This window comes from Marmota monax, unplaced genomic scaffold (assembly GCF_021218885.2).
Source record: "Marmota monax isolate L192 unplaced genomic scaffold, Marmota_monax_Labrador192_F-V1.1 WCK01_AAM20220418_F8-fsc00001, whole genome shotgun sequence".
In the NCBI taxonomy this organism is placed as follows: domain Eukaryota; kingdom Metazoa; phylum Chordata; class Mammalia; order Rodentia; family Sciuridae; genus Marmota; species Marmota monax.
In genome coordinates, this window is record NW_026693777.1 from 35779186 (window position 1) to 35802707 (window position 23522).

Here is a 23522-nt window from a genome sequence, read left to right on the forward strand (position 1 = left end):
CTATCTATTCCCATAATATATTCCATGAATTCCATATAACTTGTTTTAGGCTGCTGTCCTTGGTTTAAGAACAAAAAAATTATAAATATAGAGTGTTGAGGAGCATGAACATAACACATATTTTGGGCTAGGGTGTAGCTTATTGGTAGAGCACCTTCCTATCATATATGTGGCCCTAGGTTCAGTCTACAGCAGTGCCAAAGGAAAAAAAGAGAGAGGACAATATATCTAACCTTTCTCTTTTAGCAGTACTGTGAATGTGTCTGACCATTAACCCAAGCATTCATTTTATCAAAAATACTAAGAGAAAAAGTTTTCAACATTTTCTGACCCAGCACATACATGTAAGAGATATAAGACATTCCCATTAACTGATAGCTGGGAATCAAAATCGTGAGAAAGGGGTGTTGGTAGAATTTTAAGAGGAAAAATAGATGATATGATACTCCACTCCAGCTTTTCCTCTAAATCTACTACTAGATCTAGGTGACAACCAAAGTTATTCTATTTCTAAAATTCTATGATTTTTTTTTCTTCTGCCTTTCTTTGCATACCACCAATACACTTGCATAGTTTTTCCCCCTACCAAAGGATGGGAAGGGGGAGAATCTAATATATCAGCTTACTGTAGAATTGTTATTCCTATTTAGTCTTATGTGCAAAAACAACCAATAACTTTTTTTTTTTTTTTTTGCTGGTGTTTTTGGGGAAGCGTCCTATAGTAGAAAATTTGGAATTCCTCTTTTTCAAAACCAAATTAAGGAAGAAAATCTTCTGAGATTATATTTTAAAATGTTCAACAGCATGAAAACTTTAGTTTTAGAAATCTGGTGTCTATCTTGGTTTTTTTTTTATGATGTAGTAAGGTATACTACAGCAGACATCAGAAAACAGAACTTTTTAACTATTCCGATTATTTCTTTTTGTCTGGAATGCATATTTTAATTAAGTAATACTTTGCAGTGCTGGGAATCAAGCCCAGGGCCTCACACATGTTAGGCAAATGCTATGTCACTGAGCTATATATACCCAGCCTTGGGATGCATATTTTAAAGCATTAGATTTAATTAAATTATGTATAAAATACATACATGGACCATGGAAAATAGTATTTGAATTTTTTCTAAGACAGCAATAATATGATACAAAATATCTGATATTTATTGTTGATAAAATCATAGGTACTTTTATGTAGTTCATTGTCTACATCATAATTGCGGAAAATATTAAACAATTAGAAGTTAGTGAAAATGAAGATGTAATTTTTCCCTATTGTTCATAGACCCCTTCAATCTAAAATTATTTGTATTCCGTAAGACACATTCAGGGAAGCCAGATGTAATCCTCAGTGTTTCAAGAGATTTAATCTTTGAGGAAGGTGGAGCTCAGGGCCTCTTCCATATTTAGCCCTTAATGCTTTTCAAGTCTTTAAAATAAGCAAGTGGTTGGTTGTTAAATGGTGATTATCTATAGCTCTTGCATTAGGAACTCAGTTTATTGCCACTGGCTTTATTTCAGATTACTGAAATGAATAGTTTTAAAAGCCAGTTTAAAATCAGAACATCCCTTCTAGCAGTAATGAGTGCTTTATTTTATGCCTTGACTTTGAGCTGTTTTCATAATATATTCTTTTGTCATTAAAGAGAAAATGTAACTCATGTCATAGGCCCTGAATCATCCTACTTTGTGGATACTTTGTGGAAATTTGCAGGGTCGTGTTTGTGTGATAATTTTTTAAATGTATTTTTTATTGTGGTAAAATTAACGCAAAATTTACTATTTTGACCACTTTTAAGTATACAATTTAGTGGCATTAATTACATCTGTAGTGGTGTGCAGCCATTACTGCTCACTATTTCCTAAATTATCATCATCCCAAACAGCAGCTGTATTCATTAAGCAATAACACTCCTTAGTACATTCTACCCAACTTCTATTAAACACTAAACTTTCTTTTCATGTAAATTAAATCATGCAATATTTGTCTTTTTGTGTCTGGCTTATTTCCCTTAGAGAGTGTTTTCAAGTTTTCTCGATGTGTTAGATTATATCAGAATTCTATTCTTTTTTATAGCTGAATAACATTCCAGTCTGTGTTTATGCCACATTTTGTTTATTCATTCATTTGTTGGAGGACACTTGGGTTGTTTCTGCCTTTTGACTTGGAAAGAATGCTTCTGTAAACTTTGTCATATAATATCTGAGTCCCTGTTTTCACTTTTTGGGGGGGCATGTATACTTAGAAGTGGAATTACTAGGTCATTTAGTAATTCAGTATTTAACTTTTTGAGCAATGTGATCTTTTTAAAAAAATTTTTATTTAATTTTTTTTTCTTAGTGGTGCTGGGGATTGAACCTAGATCCTTGTGAATGTTAGGCAAGCACTCTACCAACTGAGCTATATCCCCAGCCCCGTGATCATTTTTTATAATAGCTCATTCTGTTTTTATTATCCTTTCATTAATGTTTAAGTTTTTTTTTTAATTTTTGTTTCCTGGGTTGACTTTTGTTGCTGAATTTTAAAAACTTATTTGTTTTGATCATTCATTTTTTCTTTTCTTTTCAATTGTTTGTTTTTCAGACCCGAATCAGAACTCCATCACAGGGGAACACAGCCAGCTGTTAGGTATAGTATTACTATGGGAATTGACTCTCTAAAGTCACCTTTTTACCCATTTGTACTAACAGACATTACTTACTCCCTTCTCTAATTCTATTTTTGGTCGTCTCCTTTTCTGCTTTTCACTCTTTAGTATTTTCCCTGCTGTGTCTCTTTCCAACTTGGTAAACTTTAGAAAATGACTTCTGTAATTGATTACTAAAGTCAATTTAGTTATATTAAAAAGTAATTTTATAGTATATGGTGAAAAAGTACTCTAAGCTTACAACTTCTTTTTTCCAAGAAATTTTGAAAAGAAAATATAATATTTTATAATATCTTGGACTTCACAGCTACTTTACCCATTTTTGTTATTTTTCTTGGTCTTTTGACAACTTTATGTTTATTACTGAAAGTACTTCATAAATAGCATGGTCTTAACTAATCCATAAAAATTACTATTTCAGTTATCTGTGAAACAAGTTAAGGAAGTACAGGGATTTCTTTTGGATATTGCATATTTAAAGAGCAGGAACGTTAATTAAAAAAGAAATAAATAGCAGGAAACTTATAATTTGACAAGAATTTCGCAAAATCTCAAAACTGATAAATTTTTAAAATATAACAACAAGGGCTGGGATTGTGGCTCAGTGGCATAGTGTTTGCCTAGCATGGGTGAGGCACTGGGTTAATCCTCAGCACCATATAAAAATAAATAAAAGTATTATATCCATCTACAACTAAAAAAAATACTTAAAAAAAAACCACGAGCTGGGATTGTGGCTCAGTGGTAGAGTGCTTGCCTAGCATGTGTGAGGCACTGGGTTTGATTCTCAGCACTACATATAAATAAATAAAATCAAGTCCATTGACAACTTAAAAAATAAGTAAATAAATAAATAAAGACACAAGGCATATTCTAGTTGAGGAATCCAGACAATACAAAGGTATAAAGAAAGCAAAGATCTTTTGAAGTATCTCTTCTTCCTACTACCTCACCTCCATTTCTCCAAAGTACTTCGTGTTGACAGTTTCTTTGGAATTCTAGAAATTATTATAAATTTTGTATTGTATCTTTTTTTCCTTTTTGTATCAATTTGGTTATATTATTACAGATTATTCTGTTCTATCATATAGACTGTTTTTCACTTAATAGTTTATCTTAGGCATCTCATATCACTACATAAAGATCTGCCTCATTCCTTTGTTTACAGTGGGATAGTATACTTTTGTCCTCCTTTTCTGTAATTTTACTCAGCCAGTTCATTCTTCATGAATGTTTAGGTCATTTCTAGGTGTGTTATGTTATAAATTATGTTGCAATAAGGATACTGTACTTATATCCTTGTAATCTCATTGCCAGTATATTTTTAGGATAAATTTCTAACAGTACAATTACTTAAGCAAAGGTAAGTACATCTTCAAAAAGATAAGTCATCATAAGCTTCCACCAATAAGATGTATGGAGGAATGTTTGGCTGTCTATTATCAAAAGTTGATGTTACCAGTCTTAAGTTTTTATATTTACTAATAGGTGAAGATGACATTTCTAGTTTATATTTGTACTTTAATTATGAGTGAGGTTGAGTATTTTTAATATATTAACAGTTGTTTGTATATTTGTGTGTGAGTTTTTTGATTCATATATTGCTAAACTTTTAGCTGGTTGAATATTTGCAGTGCAGCTGTAGAAAATATGTTACCATAAAGTCCAAAGTAGGGAAAGTACTTGATTTGATTTGTCTTGTTTGCTTATGGAGATTTCAGAGTGTTGGTTGAAGAAATCAGATACTCCTTTTTGCTCTTTTTATGTTAAGAGACCTTGAGTTATTGAGAAGAGGTAATGAAATATTAACTCTCATTCTTTTGAGTGAGTGTATGTGCTAGAACTGCATTTAACACTGTAGGCACCCAGAATATATGTATTAAATAAATGTTTTGACATGAACATGGAAATCTGATCACTAGAGTCCTAGCCTTGGGGTATTGGAGATATCACTATTCTCTTTTTGTTTTTGTTTTGTAGTGCTGGGAACCAGACTCAGGGCCCTGCACATGCTAGGCCTGCACTCTACACTGAGCTAAAATCTTGGCCCTTTTATACTTTTATAATGGATAGTTATGCTGATCAAAATTAGTTTTCTCTATGTAAAAATTTCACAGTTAAATCAAGAATGGTTAAAATTTCATGAATTTTTGCCAGACCGTGCAAAGCACATCTAAACTATTAAATGGCTTCTGTTCATGATACATACCTGGTAGGCAGAGAAGTTAGTTATTTATTACCTGACAGGAGGAGGTAGAGGTGGGTCAGGTTTTTACAAATGAAATGGACAGTTAGGAGTTGATGCAGCTCCACCATTACTAAACTGATCAAAATAATGAAAGATTATTTTTTGCTATTTTTTAAAAATTGTATTATTTCTCAGAAAAGGCATTGGTTGCTTGAATGAAAACCTCCCTGATCTCTGGGCTTAGGGTGTAGCTCATTGGTAGATCACTTGCTTAGCATGTGCAAGGCCCTGGGTTTGATCCCCAGCACCACAGTAAGTAAGTAAGTATAAAATCCCAGCTCTCTAAAAACCTCCTTTAGAATAAGTTGGTCTAGTAGGTAAAATTTGCCTTGCCTGCTAACTTGAATTTATAATAGAGTCCTTCAGACTTTTCTGCTGAATTGGATTTATATCTTCCAGACCTGCTAAATGCTTTTCCTGTCAAAAGACTGCAGGTATTGTTCCCACTGACTCATCTGGTCTCTTGCAAAACTCAGGATCAGGCTGAGGAGATGTATGGGAGGGTGAAACTGCTATTATAACCATGAATCAAGCTCTATACTTATAATTTATGAACTTCCCTGTGTGTGTAAGTGTATACTTTTCAATTCAAAAAAACTTTAGGAAACAAACAAGCAGTGAGTCCTGGCAGTTTTGCCAAACATTCAAGGAAAAAGAATTCCAGTCTTCCGCAGTCTCTCTCAAGGCAAAGAAAACCAAATAAACAGTGTCTGAATCAGTTTGAGGCTTTCATAACCTTGATACTCAAAGTTAAGAAGAGTATGAGCCAGTCTTACTTATGAATACATGTATAATCCTAAACAAAATATTTGCACTCTGAATCAAGCAGTATTGTTTTTCAATTGCTCCTAATGCCAAGTTGAGGTTTCTGCTGAAAGTGCATGGTTGACTTAATTTTGAAAATCAATTGATATAATTTGTTATATTAACAGATTAAAGGAGATATAGAAAAAGTTTTTTTTTTTTAGTTTTTTTCACAGTGCTAGGGATCAAACCCAGGGCCTTGTGTATGTTAGGCAAGCACTCTACCACTGAGCCATATCCACAGCCCATACAAAAAGTTTTTTATTCAAAACAAACCCAATATTAACATTTATTAATTCATAATGATATTTTTTAAATGAATTGGTCACCATCAGAGTATTGTAGTGAACCAATTCATTATTCTGAGGACTGGTCAATAAAGGAAATGAAGGATCTGTCTTTACCTGTACCACTGGGTAACCAAGTAGCAGATTAAAGGGAATATCTATTTGATAGCTTTTCAGCTAATAAGTGAGGAAAGAATAATAGAATATCACCCTTTTTACCTCTCATAAATTAATACATTATAATAACATTTGTTAGTAATGTCTCAAAAGGAAAGACAACCAGATGGCATATACCTCCTGATAGAAAATCACAATTGCCATTATGATGCCATTATGATGTAGTTTTCCTTTCTTTTCCTTAAAAATATTGAATATGATGTGATTTAAGCCTCTATACCCACCTAATAGGTTCTGTTGTAATTACAACAGGTATTTCCTATAATCAACAGAACCCATTAACCAATATCACATTAGTGCTATCATCAAATCTAGCCCATCAGAAACTCTCCAGGACAGTTGGCAGTGTTGTATATGCCTGGGATCCCAGCTTTGTGGAAGACTAAAATGGGAAAAATTCCAAGTTCAAGACCAACCTGGGCAACTTACCAGGACCTTATAAAAAATAAAAATGTTTGGGGATGTGCCCCTGGGTTCAGTACTCACTACCACTAAAAAACATACAAACAAACAAACAAAAAACTCTTTAGAACAAATGATTTCTTCAGCAAGCTTCAAGGGTGAAAAAAGAGACAAAAATATAAGATGTGTAACAACTAATCCTAATATATTCCTCTTATTTGGTAGCTGATCCAAACAAACAATAAAATCAAAAACATAACTTGCATTTTTCGAGAAAACCTTTTGTGGAGATGCTTAGGTCAAATCCAAACCTACACCAAAGAAGCTTAGATGTTCTTACTGCTTGGTTCCAGCCAGCAAAGACCATTTGACAAGATCAGGAGACTTAGGGGAGATTTATCTTGGGCCCCAAATATAGTGTGTTCATTGGCAAAAAGAACATTGTAGAAATAACAGTACCACAAAATAATGTTTTAAAATGAGTGTTTGGTATACTTTTTTTCCTGTTTGCAAAAAAAAATTAAATGGATGGAGTGTAGAAACTCAGTAATAGAGTGTATGCTTGGCATGTGCAAGGACCTGGTTCGATTCCTAAGCATCAAAAGAAAAGAAAAAAAGAGATAGACATATGAAATCTTCAGTAGAACCAATGGTTCTTCTATTTGTTTTCATTTGAATTATGCAATAAAACAGTAGTTTTTCGATAATATCAGCATTATTTAGATAGTAAAATGAAACACAACAGTGATCTGATGCAGTGTTTAATTTAAAACATTACCAAGGCCAGTCTCAGTTAGTATCCTCCAAAGGAATCTTCTTAGTATTCTAGATAATCCTAAAAGCCCTAGAATATGGATTTAGGTTCTTGGTTCATGCAGAGTTAGGGATTATGTATTACTCAGAAATCCTGGAAGTTCCACACCATCTGGTTTGTTTCCTGGTGTCACAGTAGTGACCAAGACTAAAGAAGGCTATACTATGAAGCAGCCAAAGGAGAAGGGACAGATTATCAAAGGAACAAAAGAAAGAAAGCTCAGCAGCATCACAGAAACTAGAAAACCTAAGAGTGCACAGAATTTTTATTGACCTAAAATTGTGATTATCAAAATAGGAATAAGAACAAAATTAAAATAATTGTAGGTATATGCCACATTTTCCTTAGCCATCTGTTGATAAGCACCTATGTTGGTTCGATAGCTTGGCAGTATTGAATTGTGCTGCTGTAAACATTGATATGGCTGTATCTCTATAGTATGTTGATTTTTTATCTTTTGAATTATATACTGAGGAGTGGGGTAGCTGTAACATATGATGGTTCCATATGTTTTTTAAGAAATTTCCATACTGCTTTCTAGAACAGTTGTACTAATTTGTAGGCCCACCAGCAATGTATTAGTGTAGCTTTCCCCCAACATCCTCATCAACACTTGATAATGGAGTATTATGCAGCCATAAATAGGAATGAAATTATGGCATTTGCCAGTAAATGAATGGAACTGGAGACCATCATGCTAAGTGAAATAAGTCAGACCCAGAAAAGTAAAGGTCAAATGTTTTCTCTGATATGCCGAAGCTAGTACAAAATTAGGGGAAAAATTGTGAATGGGGGATTCCGTCAAAATAGAAGAGAGATCAGTGGAATGGAGGAAGGGGATTAAGAAGGGATGGGAGGAGAGATATGAAAAGGGAAGAACAGTGTAATGAATCAGAGCTAACTTTTGTGTGTGTGTGTGTGTATGTACCACAGTGAATCTCGCCTTTGTGTATATCCACATGACATTAATTTAAAAAAATAGCAGAAAGATTAGTAGAGTGGAGGAGAGAAATGGGGAAGGAGAAGGAAAAGGACTGAATTAGAGTAAATTATGTTCCATGCATTTATTATTTTTTTTCAAAAGGAGCCCTAATAGTGCATATAACTAAAAAGATCTAGTAAAAAGAAAAAGAAAACTTCCACTTTGGCCAAAGATTGATGCTTTTGTGCTACAGTAAATGTCATGATCTAATCTAAATAGGAAAGTGGACTCTTTTCTCTACTCAATCTCAGGGAATGGGGTGAAGCAGCCCAAGGCTTTCGGAGATCCTACTTTTGTACAAGGCCTTATCAGATGTCCCAAACAATCAGGCTTGCTCTAAAGTAGTGATTTTCAATTAGGGGAAATTTTGCCTCCCCAGGATATTTAGAAATGTTTAGATACTTGTTTGTTTTGAGATAGGTACTACCAGGCTGGCCTGGAACTTGTGATCCTCCTGAGTAGTTGCAATTATAGGTGAATACCACTGTGCCTGTCTTGTTTGTAGATTTTTTATTATTTTATTTTTTTTAGTTGTTGATGGACCTTTATTTTATCCATTTATTTATATGTGGTGCTAAGACTCAAACCCAGTGCCTCACACATGCAAGGCAAGCACTCTACCACTGAGCCACAACCACAGCCCCAGGAGATGATGATGATGATGATGATGATGATGATGATGATTATTTGTACCAGGGATTGAATCCAGGGGTGCTTAACCACTGAGACATATCCCTAGCCCTTTTATTTTTTATTTTGAGACAGGGTCTTGCTGAGTTGCAGAGGCTGGCTTTTAACTTGGGGTCCTCCTGCTTCAGCCTCCCAAGAGGCTAGGATTACAGGCATGTGCCACCACACTTGGCCTGGAGGCATCTTTGATTGTCACTACTTGGAGATGCAACTGGCATATGAGTAGAGGCCAAGAATGCTCTTAAACATCCTATAAGACTGTCCTTATACCAAATAGTTATTTAGTTCAAACATTCAGTAGTAAGCTTGAGAAACCTCCTCCTAAAGTAATTCTAAGGAATGTATCTCAGGAAAAAAGGAAAGTGATCCCAAAAGCCTAGTAGTCTGAAATGCAGCAAAGAGCACTGAACAAATGAAATGGTAGACGTGTACCTTGAACACAAATAATTGTTACCCTATAAAATAATTTTAATATCTTATTTGTGAGGTTTAAAATACTTCTATAAATATTGGATAGCAATATTGGATAAGTTAGGAAGAGAGTTGGAACTGAAGGGCTCAAAAGTCTTCATGTGGTTTGGGAGAACATTATTGTTTAGTCTCATTTAATAATTTGTTTTAAGTGAAATATATCCTTAAGTAAAACATTAAGGAGAATAGTTAAAAGGATAGAAATAGAGTGAGGAACTAGAGAAAAGAATGGAATAAGAGGGAAACAGACCAAAAATTTCAGAAAGGAAGAGAGTGGCAGAGAAAGAATGAAAATAAAACAGAGAAAGAAAAAGAATAAGATCATGGCATTTGCAGGGAAATTGATGGCATTAGAGAAGATTATACTATGTGAAGTTAGCCAATCCCAAAAAAACAAATGCCAAATGTCTTCTCCCTCCCAAAATGGGGTTGGGAGGGTGCCGCAGTCTGGCTGGGCACAAAATCACGAGCCACTCAAGCAGGAACAAACTTTATTATTTTTTGAAACTGTCGCCAATGTCCGGTACGCACCCAGGAAGATTTTTTCCACCCACGCGGCCTCCTCCCGGACCCGCAGAGAGAGCTCCTCCCCCGGAACTCCCTCCTACTGTACTTCCCCAACCAATGGGAACTCTCCAGGAGTCCCGTAGCCGGCCTAGGTGAACAGCAGGAGTCCAATATCCATATGAATGCAAATCTTAACATAATCATATCATCTCAATGGCTAGCTGGCTCACCTTTCGACCAAAAATGCCATGCATCATATACTTGGCTCTTAGCAGGAGGGAGAGCAAGGGAGGAAGATTACCTCTAGATAGGGAATAGGGGTGGGAGGGAAAGGGAGGGAGAAGGGGAATAGCATGGATGGTGGAAGGAGACCCTCATCATTATACAAAATACATATATGAAGATGTGAATTTGGTGTCAACATACCTTATATACAATCAGAGATATGATAAATTGTGGTATAAAGGTGTATTAAGAATTGTAATGCAAAAAAAATAAGAGAGCTCATGTATAATGGCATAATTTGGCGTGAACATACTTTAAATACAGAGTTACGAAAAATGGTGTTGTGAATGGATAATTATGATTGTAATTCATTACACTATTGTCATGTATGTAAGAAATAAAAAAAAAAAAAAAAAAACAGAAATAACTCAATAAATGGGCCAACGAACTGAACAGACACTTCTCAGAAGAGGATAAACAATAAGTCAACAAACATATGAAAAAATGTTCAACATTCTAGTAATTAGAGAAATGTAAATGAAAACTACTCTAAGATATCATCTCACTCCAGTCAGAATGGCATCTACCAAGAATACAAACAAAAATAAGTGTTGGGGAGGATGTGGGGGAAAAGGTACACTCACACATTGCTGGTGGGACTGCAAATTGGTGCCAACCTGGAAAGCAGTATGAAGATTCCTTGGAAAACTGGGTATGGAACCACCATTTGATCCAGCTATTCCTCTCCTCAGACTATACCCAAAGGACTTAAAAACAGCATACCACAGGGACACAGCCACATTCAGTGTTTATAGTAGTACAATTCACAATTGCTAATTGTGGAATCAACCTTGATGCCTTTCAGTGGATGAATGGATAGTGAAACTTTGGTATATATACACAGTGGAACATTAACTCAGTATTAAAAGAGAATAAAATCATGGCATTTGCAGATAGATGGATGAAGTTGGAGAATATAAAATGCTAAGTGAAGCAAGCCAATCCCACAAAAACAAAGGCCAAATGTTTTCTTTGATATGAGGATGCTGACTCATAATGGCAATGAGCTGGGGGGAACATGGGAGGAATGGAGGAACTTTAGATAGGTCAAAGGGAAGGGAGGGGGCAAAGGAGTAGGAATGGTGGTGGAATGAGTTAGACATCATTACCCTAAGTATATGAAGACACAAATGGTGTGAAAATACTTTGTGTACAATCAGTGACTTGAAAAATTGTGCTTTATATGTATAGTATGAAGTGAATTGCATTCTGCTATCATGTATAACAAATTAGAATAAATAAATAATTTTTTTAAAAAGAAACAATACGTTCTCATCACTTCAAATTTTTATTTTGTATGTGCTGAAAAATCTCTTTTTAGACTTATTGGGACATAGATTTTTATTGCTTATTATTCCTGTGCATATATAAAAAGGAAAAAAATTCCTGGGGAAAAAAAAGAAAAAGATAGTAGAACCCAGTCCATATGTATTAGTAATGTGACAGTTTAAAAAGGTTTCCAGATTTCTAAAAATTTGCCTAACTGCTAGGGATCTAGCTCAGAGTAGAGCTCTTGCCTAGCATGTGCAAGGCCCTGGGTTCTGTCCCCAGCAGAAAACACACACATACATTTAATGGGATTGGGGATATAGCTTAGTAGCAGAGCACTTGCCTAGCATGTGTGAGACCCTGGGTCCCATCCCAGCACTACAAAAAAAAATCTTTTTTTAATGCTACCTGAACAAATTATGAGATAATAAGTGTGTGTATTGCTTAAGCCAATAAATGTGGGGGCAATTTTTTGCAGAAAAATTAATAACTGAACAATGCATGTATGTTTTTAAATTGTTGTACCTTCTTAGCAAATTAGACCTTATTATTTAGTTATCTTCTAATCTTTAAGTTTTTCTCTTGAACACAGGTTTATCTGAGTAACAAAATTATACCAGCTTTTTTTTTTTTTTGGGTATTTGTGTGGTGTAACTCAACTTTCAACGTTTTGTATGTCCTTATATTATGTCTCTAATAAACACCATGTCTGGATTTTGCTATTTAAACCAATCCATCAATCTTTATATTTTTTACTAGTGAATTTTAGTCTGTTTACATTATTATAATTATTGGTAATACTGATATATTTGAATCATTTTGCTATCCTAAATTATTTATCCCATTTTTCCGGCCTCTTTATAAGATTTTTACTTGACAAAAAGCCATATGTATTAACCCAAATGATGAAAAAAATAAAACAATAGCACACTCTTATATCACTCTCTCCTGGCTCCAACCTCCCTCATGTTTATTTTCTAGAATAGATCTATCAGAAAAAGAGGGACAGGTGTTACAGTGGCATGCAAATGTAGTCCCAACTATTTGGGAGGTTGACTCAGGAGGATCATTTGAGTCCAGGTGTTTCGGGTGGAAGGAAGGAGGTAGAAAAGGAGGGAACTATTCAATAAGTGAATTTGGAAGAACTGTCTGTTGGCTAACTACATGATCTGACTCCAACATACCTTTCTAACTATACTTTCCTTTCCTTACTCTACTTCAGTTATATTATCCTTCCTGTTTAATGAATTTACCAAGATTTTTTTTGCTTTAAGATCTTTTGAAATTGCTTTTCTCTCTGCCTGAAATGCAGGCTTTCCCTTACCATCCTATGCTAAGATTGTGCTGCATCCTGTTCATATCCACTCACAATAGACAGTTGTGTGCATCTCTTCTCAAAAGAATTTTCACTGTATTCACATAAGTAGTTTGAAATTGGTTATGTGTGAGTAATTACCCTACAGAAATTGGCAGATATTATAAATCTGGGATAGGTTGCTTGGTTGGTTTTGATTCTGGAGAGCGTGCTTTAGAAGACACTAATGATTTTGATTAAAGTTGCCCTCCCCACAACCCCCCCAGTCATGGTGTACCCCAGTACCTGTTACATTATTTTCTTCATTGAATTTAGCACTTCTTGAAATGCTTTTTAAACTTGTATATTTTCTGTCTTCTGTGACTTCAGTATAGGCAGAGTGAAAGCAGGGTCTCATTGCCTTGTCCACTACTATATCTCCAGAATAGCACCCAGCACATTATAGAAATTTAATAAATATTTGATTTAATTGAATAAATGAATCATTCAGAAGTGGTAATCATTTAAACTGTGTCATTTAGTAGCCACTAGAGAAAGAAAGAAATTACATTTTCCTTTTTTTAATAATTTTTTATTTTGGAAAATACCAAAGGTATAGAAAAGTGGAATACCTTAATGAACTTCCATAAACCCATTACCCAGCTTTAGCAGCATTTCTAAGCTTTTCATATTTCCACTTATATTTTTCCTACAATATTTTTTTTCTTCAGATTTTTTATTGGTGCATGCATGATAATTATGCAGAATGATGGGATTCATTGTTATATATTTGTACACAATTTAACAATATAATTTGGTTACTTTGGTCCCACAGTACCTCCCCTTTTCTTCTCCTCCTTCTTCTTGATCTTCTTATATTCTACTGATCTTCCTTATATATTTTTTTTTATTTTTTTTATTGGTTGTTCAAAACATTATAAAGCTCTTGACATATCATATTTCATACATTAGATTCAAGTTGGTTATGAACTCCCAATTTGACCCCAAATACAGATTGCAGAATCACATCGGTTACACATCCACATTTTTACATAATGCCCTATTAGTAACTGTTGTATTCTGCTACCTTTCCTATCCTCTACCATCCCCCCTCCCTCCCCTCCCATCTTCTCTCTCTACCCCATCCACTGTAATTCATATCTCTCCTTGTTTATTTTCCCATTCCCCTCACAACCTCTTATATGTAATTTTGTATAACAATGAGGGTCTCCCTCCATTACCATGCAATTTCCCTTTTCTCTCCCTTTCCATCCCACCTCATGTATCTGTTTAATGTTAATCTTTTCTTCCTGCTCTTCCTCCCTGCTTTGTTCTTAGTTGCTCTCATTATATCAAAGAAGACATTTGGTATTTGTTTTTTAGGGATTGGCTAGCTTCACTAAGCATAATCTGCTCTAGTGCCATCCATTTCCCTGCAAATTCTATGATTTTGTCATTTTTTAGTGCTGCGTAATACTCCATGGTATATAAATGCCACATTTTTTTTATCCATTCATCTATTGAAGGGCATCTGGGTTGGTTCCACAGTCTAGCAATTGTGAATTGTGCTGCTATGAACATCGATGTAGCAGTATCCCTGTAGTACGCTCTTTTAAGTTCTTCAGGGAAAAGTCCAAGAAGGGCAATAGCTGGGTCAAATGGTGGTTCCATTCCCAGCTTTCCCAGGAATCTCCATACTGCTTTCCAAATTGGCTGCACCAATTTGCAGTCCCACCAGCAATGTACAAGTGTACCCTTTTCCCCACATCCTCGCCAGCGCTTGTTGTTGTTTGACTTCATAATGGCTGCCAATCTTACTGGAGTGAGATGGTATCTTAGGGTGGTTTTGATTTGCATTTCTCTGACTGCTAGAGATGGTGAGCATTTTTTCATGTACTTGTTGATTGATTGTATGTCCTCCCCTGAGAAGTGTCTGTTCAGGTCTTTGGCCCATTTGTTGATTGGGTTATCTGTTTTCTTATTGTTTAATTTTTTGAGTTCTTTGTATACTCTGGATATTAGGGCTCTATCTGAAGTGTGAGGAGTAAAAATTTGTTCCCATGATGTAGGCTCCCTATTTACCTCTTGCTGAGAGAAAACTTTTTAGTTTGAGTAAGTCCCATTTGTTGATTTTTGTTATCAACTTTTGTGCTATGGGTGTCCTATTAAGGAGCCCGACCCTACAATATGTAGATCGTAGCCAACTTTTTCTTCTATCAGACGCAGAGTCTCTGATTTGATATCTAGCTCCTTGATCCACTTTGAGTTAACTTTTGTGCATGGCGAGAGGAGGGGATTCAGTTTCATTTTTTTGCATATGGATTTCCAGTTTTCCCAGCACCATTTGTTGAAGATGCTATCCTCCCTCCATTGCATGCTTTTAGCTCCTTTATCAAATATAAGTTGTAGCTTTGTGGATTAGTCTCTGTGTCCTCTATTCTGTACCATTGGTCCACCCTCCTGTTTTGGTACCAGTACCATGCTGTTTTTGTTACTATTGCTCTGTAATATAGTTTTAAGTCTGGTATCGCTATACCGCCTGATTCGCACTTCCTGCTTAGAATTGCTTTTGCTATTCTGGGTCTTTTATTTTTCCATATGATTGCTTTATCCATTTCTACAAGAAATGCCGTTGGGATTTTGATTGGCATTGCATTAAACCTATAGAGAACTTTTGGTAATATCGCCATTTTGATGATGTTAGTTCTGCCTATCCATGAACAGGGTATATTTTTCCATCTTCTAAGATCTTGATCTACTTCTCTTTTTAGGGTTTTGTAGTTTTCATTATATAAATCTTTCACCTCTTTTGTTAGGTTGATTCCCATCTTCCTTATATTTTTTTTTTTTTTTTTTAAATATTTATTTATTTATTTATTTTAGTTTTCGGCGGACACAACATCTTTGTTTGTATGTGGTGCTGAGGATCGAACCCGGGCTGCACGCATGCCAGGCGAGCGCGCTACCGCTTGAGCCACATCCCCAGCCCCTTCCTTATATTTTTATGAGATTCCCCCACCCTCTTTTTTTCCTCTAGCTTCTACATATGAGAGAAAACATCAGACCCTTGACTTTTTTAAAATATTTTTTTTGTTGTAAATGGACACAATACCTTTATTTTATTTTATTTATATTATGTGGTACTAAGGATCAAACCCAGTGCCTCACATGTGGTAGGCAAGTGCTCTACCACTGAGCCACAAGCCCAGCCCTGACCCTTCACTTAACATGTGTTTCCTTCAAATGGCATAACTTCATTTTATTTATAACTGAATAAAACTCCATTCTATATATATACCACATTTTGTTTATCCATTCATCCACTGACAGACACCTAGGCTGCTTCCATAATTTGTTGTGAATTGTGCTGTAATTGTGCTGTAAATATGGGTGTACATGTATCACTGTAGTATGCTGCCTAGAATATTAAAGAAAATCCCAGGCATCATACGGTTTTACTTACCCCCTTAAAAAATACCTGGCATGTATTCAAATTTCTCTGTTTTGAAAGTATCTTTCTATATTTGAATTGTTTATGTCAGGATCTAGCAAGGTTCACATCTTTTTTAAAAAATTGTTTTCACAATACCTTTATTCTATTTATTTATTTGTATGTGGTGCTGAGAATCGAACCCAGGACCTCACACACGCTAGGCAAGCACTCTGCTGCTGAGCTATAGCCCCAGCCCCAAAGTTCACATCTTAATAATTGATTGTTATATCTCAAATCTATGAGAGTTCACTTTTTTGGGGGGGTTAATGACATTTGCTGAAGAAATAATATTATTTGTCATGAATTTGATGATTATATCCTTGTGGTGGCATTAATTTAACATGTTCATCCTTTGTGGTGTGTGTGTATGTGTGCATGTGTTTGTGTGTAAGAGAAAACTGGTAGTTAGATGTGCAGGCTTAATTAGATTCAATTTCCATCCTTTTCATAATATAGCATAGGTTGTACAGTGTGCTTTTCATTGTGTTACAGTAAGACATTGTCTTGTCCTACTTTCAGTGGGCTCTGTACCACCCTGGTCCACCAATTGTAAGGTTCTGCCTCAGCCCTTTCCCTAATGATTTTAGCAACTATTGATGATCCTTCCCTAGATCTATTATTTTCAAAGGGGTTGCAAATTATTCTCTTTTTCTCTAAGTCTTATCATTCCATCTATCATAAATTAGCTACAATGCTTCTAAAATGAAGTTTTCTTTTAGCAATTTAGTTATCCTGAAGTACAGTTGGAATAAGAAAGAGAGTGTAATTACTTGATTCTTTCCTTCTACTGTTTTCAGAGTTCTGTGTTGTTTTCTTAACAACTCTGCAAAGGTGATTAATTTTTTAAAGTATCATTTTGGATACTTCTTGTGTCTGCATTTCAGATCATTTTTTTTTTTTAGTATTTATCCCACTTTTGGCCACTAGGACTCCTTATTTTTCTATTCTCTCCTGCTAGATTATATAACTTTTACACAATAAAAAACAAAGTTAAGGAGATAATCAACACAAACTTTGCTGTCTTGGGCGCTCAGTATTTTTTTTTCTTCACAGCTGGTTCATCAAATTTCCACTGAGTGCCTCTTTTAATATTAAAAAAAAAAAAAGTGGAAGAAGCTCCATACATGGTGGCACATGCCTATAATCCCCAGCTACAGGAGGCTGAGGCAGAAGGATGACAAGTTTGAGGCCAGCCTAAGTAACTTAGCAAGACTTGGTTCCAAAATAAAATTTGAAAGGGCTGGGGGTATAGCTCACTGGTAGAGTAATTGCCCATCATGTGCAAGACCCTGGATGCAATACATAGTACCAAAAATAAGCAAATAAGTCAGAGAGATTTTTCTTTCCTTATTTACAGCAACAGTGTTATTTCAGTTAGCTTTTTTGCTGCTGTGACTAAAAGACCTAACCAGAACAACTGTAGAGGAGGAAAAGTTTATTTGGGGGCTCATGGTTTCAGAGATCTCAGTACATAGACAGTAGGCTCCATTCCTTGGAACTCCAGGTGAGGCTGAACATCATGGTGGAAGAGTGTGGCAGAGGGAAGCAGCTCACATGATGAAAGAGAGAGAGACTGACTGACTGACTGACTTCACTCACCAGATACAAAATATATACCCCAAAGGCATGCCCCTAATGACCCACCTTCTCCAGACAACTTTACCAGCCTCAGCTACCACTCACTCACTCCCATCGGAGAATTAATTCATTGATTGGGTTAATGCTGTCATAACCCGATCATTTGTCCTCTAAACCTTACATTGTCTCATACATGAGCTTTTGGGGGACATATCACATCCAAACCATAACAAGTGTGTAAAGTAGCCCAGTACTGTATTGTACATTGAGTAGGCACTTAATAAATGTACTATTTTTTTTTCTCATCCTGGATTGAGGCAACTTTAGGAATGAGTCATTATAGGCTAGAATCCTCAAAGTATAGTGTCCCCAAAGGTTTTTTATTTTTTTTTGTATCAAAAAAAGGAATGACCCACATTTATTTATTAAAGGTTTGCTTTTACTCCTTTTGGAAAGATAGCCACATTTTCCACGCAATGCTGATTGAATTCTGTTACTCTTACATTAAATCTAAATGTGAAAATTAGTTATATTAATACAGAGGCAACACACAGGTATTTGGTACTGATACTTCTTCAATGCTAATGAGAAACTAACTTGGTTTACCCTTTGTTCCAGATGATGGCCATAAGAAAGCTCGAAATGCTTACCTCAATAATTCCAATTTTGAAGAAGGAGATGAATATTTTGATAAAAACTTGGCACTCTTTGAGGTAATACTTTGGAGAAAACTATGGACAGAGACTTAAGGAACAGAAATTTCAAGATAAGACATTTTCTGTCCCATCTGGTTTTAAAATAGTACAAACTGGATAATATAATAAACAATGTTAAAATAAAATATAGTAGTTAGGGCGGGGGTTGTGGCTCAGTGGTAGAGCACTTGCCTAGCACATGTGAGGCACTAGGTTCAATTCTCAGCACCACAAAAATAAATAAATAAAGGTATTGTGTTCATCTACAACTAAATTTTTTCTTAAAATATAGTAGTTATTGTTATAACTTGTAATTGTTAATTTTGTCTGTATAATCTAATTGTAGCATGTACCCATTAAATCACATTTCTATGAAGTAAGGGAGAAAAGTCACATGAAGAATGTTGCAATCTAGCTTTTCTATGATTTAAATATTTACATTGGAATAATTTTCTAAGTATAAAGCAGTGTATTTCTTAATGCTGTTTGAGGAAAGTGTTATTTATCTTATAATTAAACAAAAACCACTGAGGAAGAGGCTGCAAGTTAAGGAGGACTTGTAGTACAAACCTTGACATTTTTTAAAGTTATTTTGAAATATATATTATTATTAACTGTAGTTACCATGTTGTGTAGTAGATCTGAAAACATTCCTTCTAACTGAACCTTTATGCCTTACCCTGTGACTAACATCTCCCTCTTCTGCCCTCAGCCTCTGGTAACCACCATTCTACTCTATAAGTTCAACTTTTTTAGATTATGCATATAAGTAAGGTCATGTGGTATTTTTCTTATTTCACTTAGCATAATGAAAAGGACTTAGATAAGATTATCTAAGATAAAATATAATCTAATTATATTTTTACTATATGTCTTATAGGTTAAGGACAAACGTTTGTGATTAAACAAAATATCCACCTCAGACCTTTGTTTGAAGGAAGCTGAAAGGAAATACTATTTTAAAAAAATATATTAGGAGATATGACACTTGAATCACTGTCCAAAGCCAGACAAAGGTGGTGGTAGACTAATTACCATATGGTTGGGGGTATAGCTCAGTGATAGAGCATTAGCTTAGCATGCACGAGACCATGGGTTCCATCCCTAGCACAGCAAATAAATATATAGATAGATAGATAGATAGATAGATAGATAAATAAATAAAATGATAGTAATTGCTATAAATGTTAGTAGCCCCCACAAAATGGGTTGTTACAGTTAAGGATCATATTACCAATATTCTTTTCTAGATTGCATTATTTTGTTTGCACTGTAGATAAAGTTTCATAGCTACTAAAAAGAATAATGAGTTTTCATTTAAGAGTGTTATATGTAGGGGATTGAGGGTATAGCTCAATGTTACAGCACTTGCCTAGCAAGCATGTGGTCCTGGGTTTGATCCCCAAAACCACAAAATAAAATAAAAATTTCTAAGCATAAAACAGCATGGAGTTTCTTCAAAAAATTAAAAATAGAATTCTTACATGATCTAGCAATTCCACTTCTGGGTATATATTCCAAAGGAAATGAAATCATTATGCCAAAGAGATATCTGCACTCCCTATTCATTATAGTATTATTCACAATAGCCAAGATATGTAATCAACTCTTAAGTATTCTCAATGGACAAATGGACAGAGAAAATATGGTATACATACACAATGTAATAGTTTACTATTTACTTAAAAAAGAAGGAAATCCTATCGTTGGTCACATGGATGAATCTGGACAACCTTATATTAAATAAAATGAGCCATGCACAGATAGACAAATACTACATAATGTCTATTTATACAATACTACTTAATGTGGAATCTGAAAAAGTCAAACTCATAGAAGTACAAAACAGAATGGTAGTTACCTGGGGCAGAGATAGGACTGACAGGGAGATGTTAGTCATAGAGTATAAAGTTTTAGTGAGACAGGAGGAATAAGTTTTTCAGATTAGTTTATATAACATTATGACTATAGTAAATAAATATTCTCAAAAATTACTCGAGGGCTGGGGCTGTAGCTCAGTGGCAGAGCACTTGCTTAGTATATGTAAGGCACTGAGTTTGATCCTAAGCACCACATAAAAAAATAAATAAAGGCATTCTGTCCATCTACAACTACAAAAAAAAAAAAAAAAAAAACCTTTTTAAAAAAATTTCTCAGCAGATTTTAAATGGTCTCACCACAAAAAAAATAATATTTGAGGCAATGTATATGCTAAGTAGCTTGATTAAATCTTTTCACAGTGTATGCACATATCAAAACATGTTACCCATAAGTACATAAAATTTTAATTTATGCCTTAAAAATAATTTTATAAGGATTTAGTGACCTGATTAAATCCTGCTTTTTGTTTTGTTTTTATTTTTTGTGGTGCTGGGTGATCAAACCCTGGGCCTTGAACATGCAAGGCAAGTACTCTATCACTGAGCTACATTTTCCAGCTCCTTTGTGATCTTTTAAATATGAGGGACAAATAGTTTCATTAATAAATTTTCTTAAAATATTTACATGTGAAATATTTTCTCATTTACTTTGCAGTTTTATGGTCAAAAGTTTATTTTGATCCTTATTGTCAGTGTTCTTCACAACTCATTTCTTCCATATTTCTGACTTTACAGGAAGAAATGGACACCAGACCGAAAGTATCTTCTCTCCTTAACCGCATGGCCAATTACACTAATCTAACACAAGGAGCAAAGGAACATGAAGAAGCAGAAAACATCACTGAGGGGAAAAAGAAGCCCACCAAGGTGAGGCCTTGGAATAACAAGGATAAATTTTAAAAGCCCTATACATAAGAAAGGGGGAAAGATCCATGGCATCATTCTGTGTTCAATAATTATTTATTAAATGCTTGATATATGATCGGAACTATTCTGGGCACTGTTGTCAGCACAGGCAGTACTTGTGGTGTCCCTGCTGTTATGTAGGGAGATAGTCCTTAAACTGTTGTAACTCTGTTAAAGTATATTACATATTAAGTGTTGATTAATGCTTTTAAAAGTTTAATTAAGGTTACAGAGACTAAGACTGATAAAGGAGCCAGACAGATGAGTTTGCTAATTGAGGTAGGCTGGACAGAGAAAGTCCTTCTGAGAAGGTGATATTTGAACAGAGACCTAACTATATGAGGGAATGAGCCATGTGGGAGCGAATAGCATAACAAGTGTGTCCACACCCATCTGCCAAAGCCATCTATCTATAGTGAAGCGTTTTTTAAATACTAAATACCAGTTTTTCTAAAATATGAGACAATATGTATAATTTAACATTCTAATTGTTTAGCTCTTTCTTTGAAAGGGATAAAATGATCTTCATTTTTCCATCTATTTCATTTTCTAACTACTATAATGAATTTTACCCAATTCGAAAGGATTTCCATGAGGTCATTATTCCATTTTTAAATGAAAAGAGAAATCTAACAGCTCTAAAGAACAGAAATTTTTAAATTGTTGAGGGCCACATTCCTGAATATAATAAACACATGAGAACCTATGCAAAATAAAAATGTATATCTCTAAGAATATTAGAAATACAGTGACAGACTTTTCTAGAGATTTATATATGTCTTTTTGAAGATATTACTTAAATTTATTATCTCTGCTTTAAGATAAACATGGTCATTAGGAAGCAAGTTTTTATAGAAAAGATTAAAAAATAAAATGGTAGCAAATTGCAAAAAAGAAAAGTAAAAGAATAAGAACATCTCATGGCTGACTATATAATTTTTCTTTTGTCTATATCTTTCTTTCCAGACTCCCCAAATGGGTACTTTCATGGGTGTCTACCTCCCATGTCTACAAAACATTTTTGGAGTAATTCTCTTTCTACGCCTTACATGGGTGGTGGGCACAGCTGGAGTTCTTCAGGCGTTTGCAATTGTCCTTATCTGCTGCTGCTGTGTAAGTCCCACATTGGCTTTTGGAGGTCACTTAGAGCACTGCGAGTTCTCAGGAGTATATGCACTTGACTTCTTTGGGAATAAAATAAAGACTACTTGGAAAGAATCATGATCTCAACAGTAGGGACTATTCTGATATTAAAATCTAAAGGATTTTCATTTATTTAGTGTCTGTTATTCACCGATGTACTAGAAATTACAAAACAAGACCTCAAGTGGAAGTAGAAGATAAAAGTCCCTATCTTCAAAGAATTCAGAATCTAAATAATTGGAGCTTAATAACACAAAAGTTTTGACAGAAGATGTTTTAGAAAACATCTTCTTTGGTGAACTATTCCAATAGGTCCTGAAAAAAAATATTGACAATTATTTGAGTGGGGGTGAGGTGTTTCTGGTTTGGGTTTGGTTTAGTTTTGAAGTCTCTTCCAAAAGGGAAGAGACTTTCCTAGAAATTCAGTTGTTCTTTCCAGGTCTTCTTTCCTTCTATATTGAGAACATCCTGATCTTCCACTAACTTAAACTCCTATTTTTATGTATCCCAGCCATACTTATCAATTTTATTATAGGTTTCTACTGTCGTCTTTTATTCCTGTCACCATTATGCCCTCCCAGTGCATCATGCTTAGCTGAGTAGTTGAGTATTATACAAAGCAGGTTAAGTGGATATAGCCCATATCATTAATAACTTAATGGTACTACCTTTTTTTTCTTTTCAGTTTCACAGACTTGAAATGTCAATACCATATTTTTGACTCCTTGGTTGCCTTTTATATCTAATCAGCTACAAAGAGCAATCACTCTCTCTTAAATTTCTTAGGTGCAACCCTTCCTTTTCATTTACACTACCACCATTGCAGTTTTATCCCTCACTTAACTTCTGCAGTAGCCTACTAACCAGTCCCTCTGCCTCCAGGTACTCCCTATCTGCAGGCCATTCTACATTCTGCTACTAGGTAATGTTTTTAATCAGTTCTTAGATGCTC

The 23522-nt window shown here is 34.9% G+C and overlaps 1 protein-coding gene across 6 annotated transcripts in view; it reads left to right on the top strand.

Annotated features, from left to right (window-relative positions):
* Window positions 1–23522, top strand: part of Slc12a6 (solute carrier family 12 member 6) — a 96997-nt gene that overhangs the window by 44914 nt on the left and 28561 nt on the right. For 4 of the 6 annotated variants that reach the window (XM_058584660.1, XM_046460985.2, XM_046460991.2 and 1 more), the window contains 4 exons: window positions 2582–2626; window positions 18565–18659; window positions 21257–21388; window positions 22394–22540. In XM_058584660.1, the coding sequence (XP_058440643.1) occupies window positions 2582–2626; window positions 18565–18659; window positions 21257–21388; window positions 22394–22540 (419 nt within the window). The remainder of the gene's footprint in view (window positions 1–2581; window positions 2627–18564; window positions 18660–21256; window positions 21389–22393; window positions 22541–23522) is intronic. The other 2 variants (XM_046460987.2, XM_058584661.1) reach the window with 1 other exon arrangement.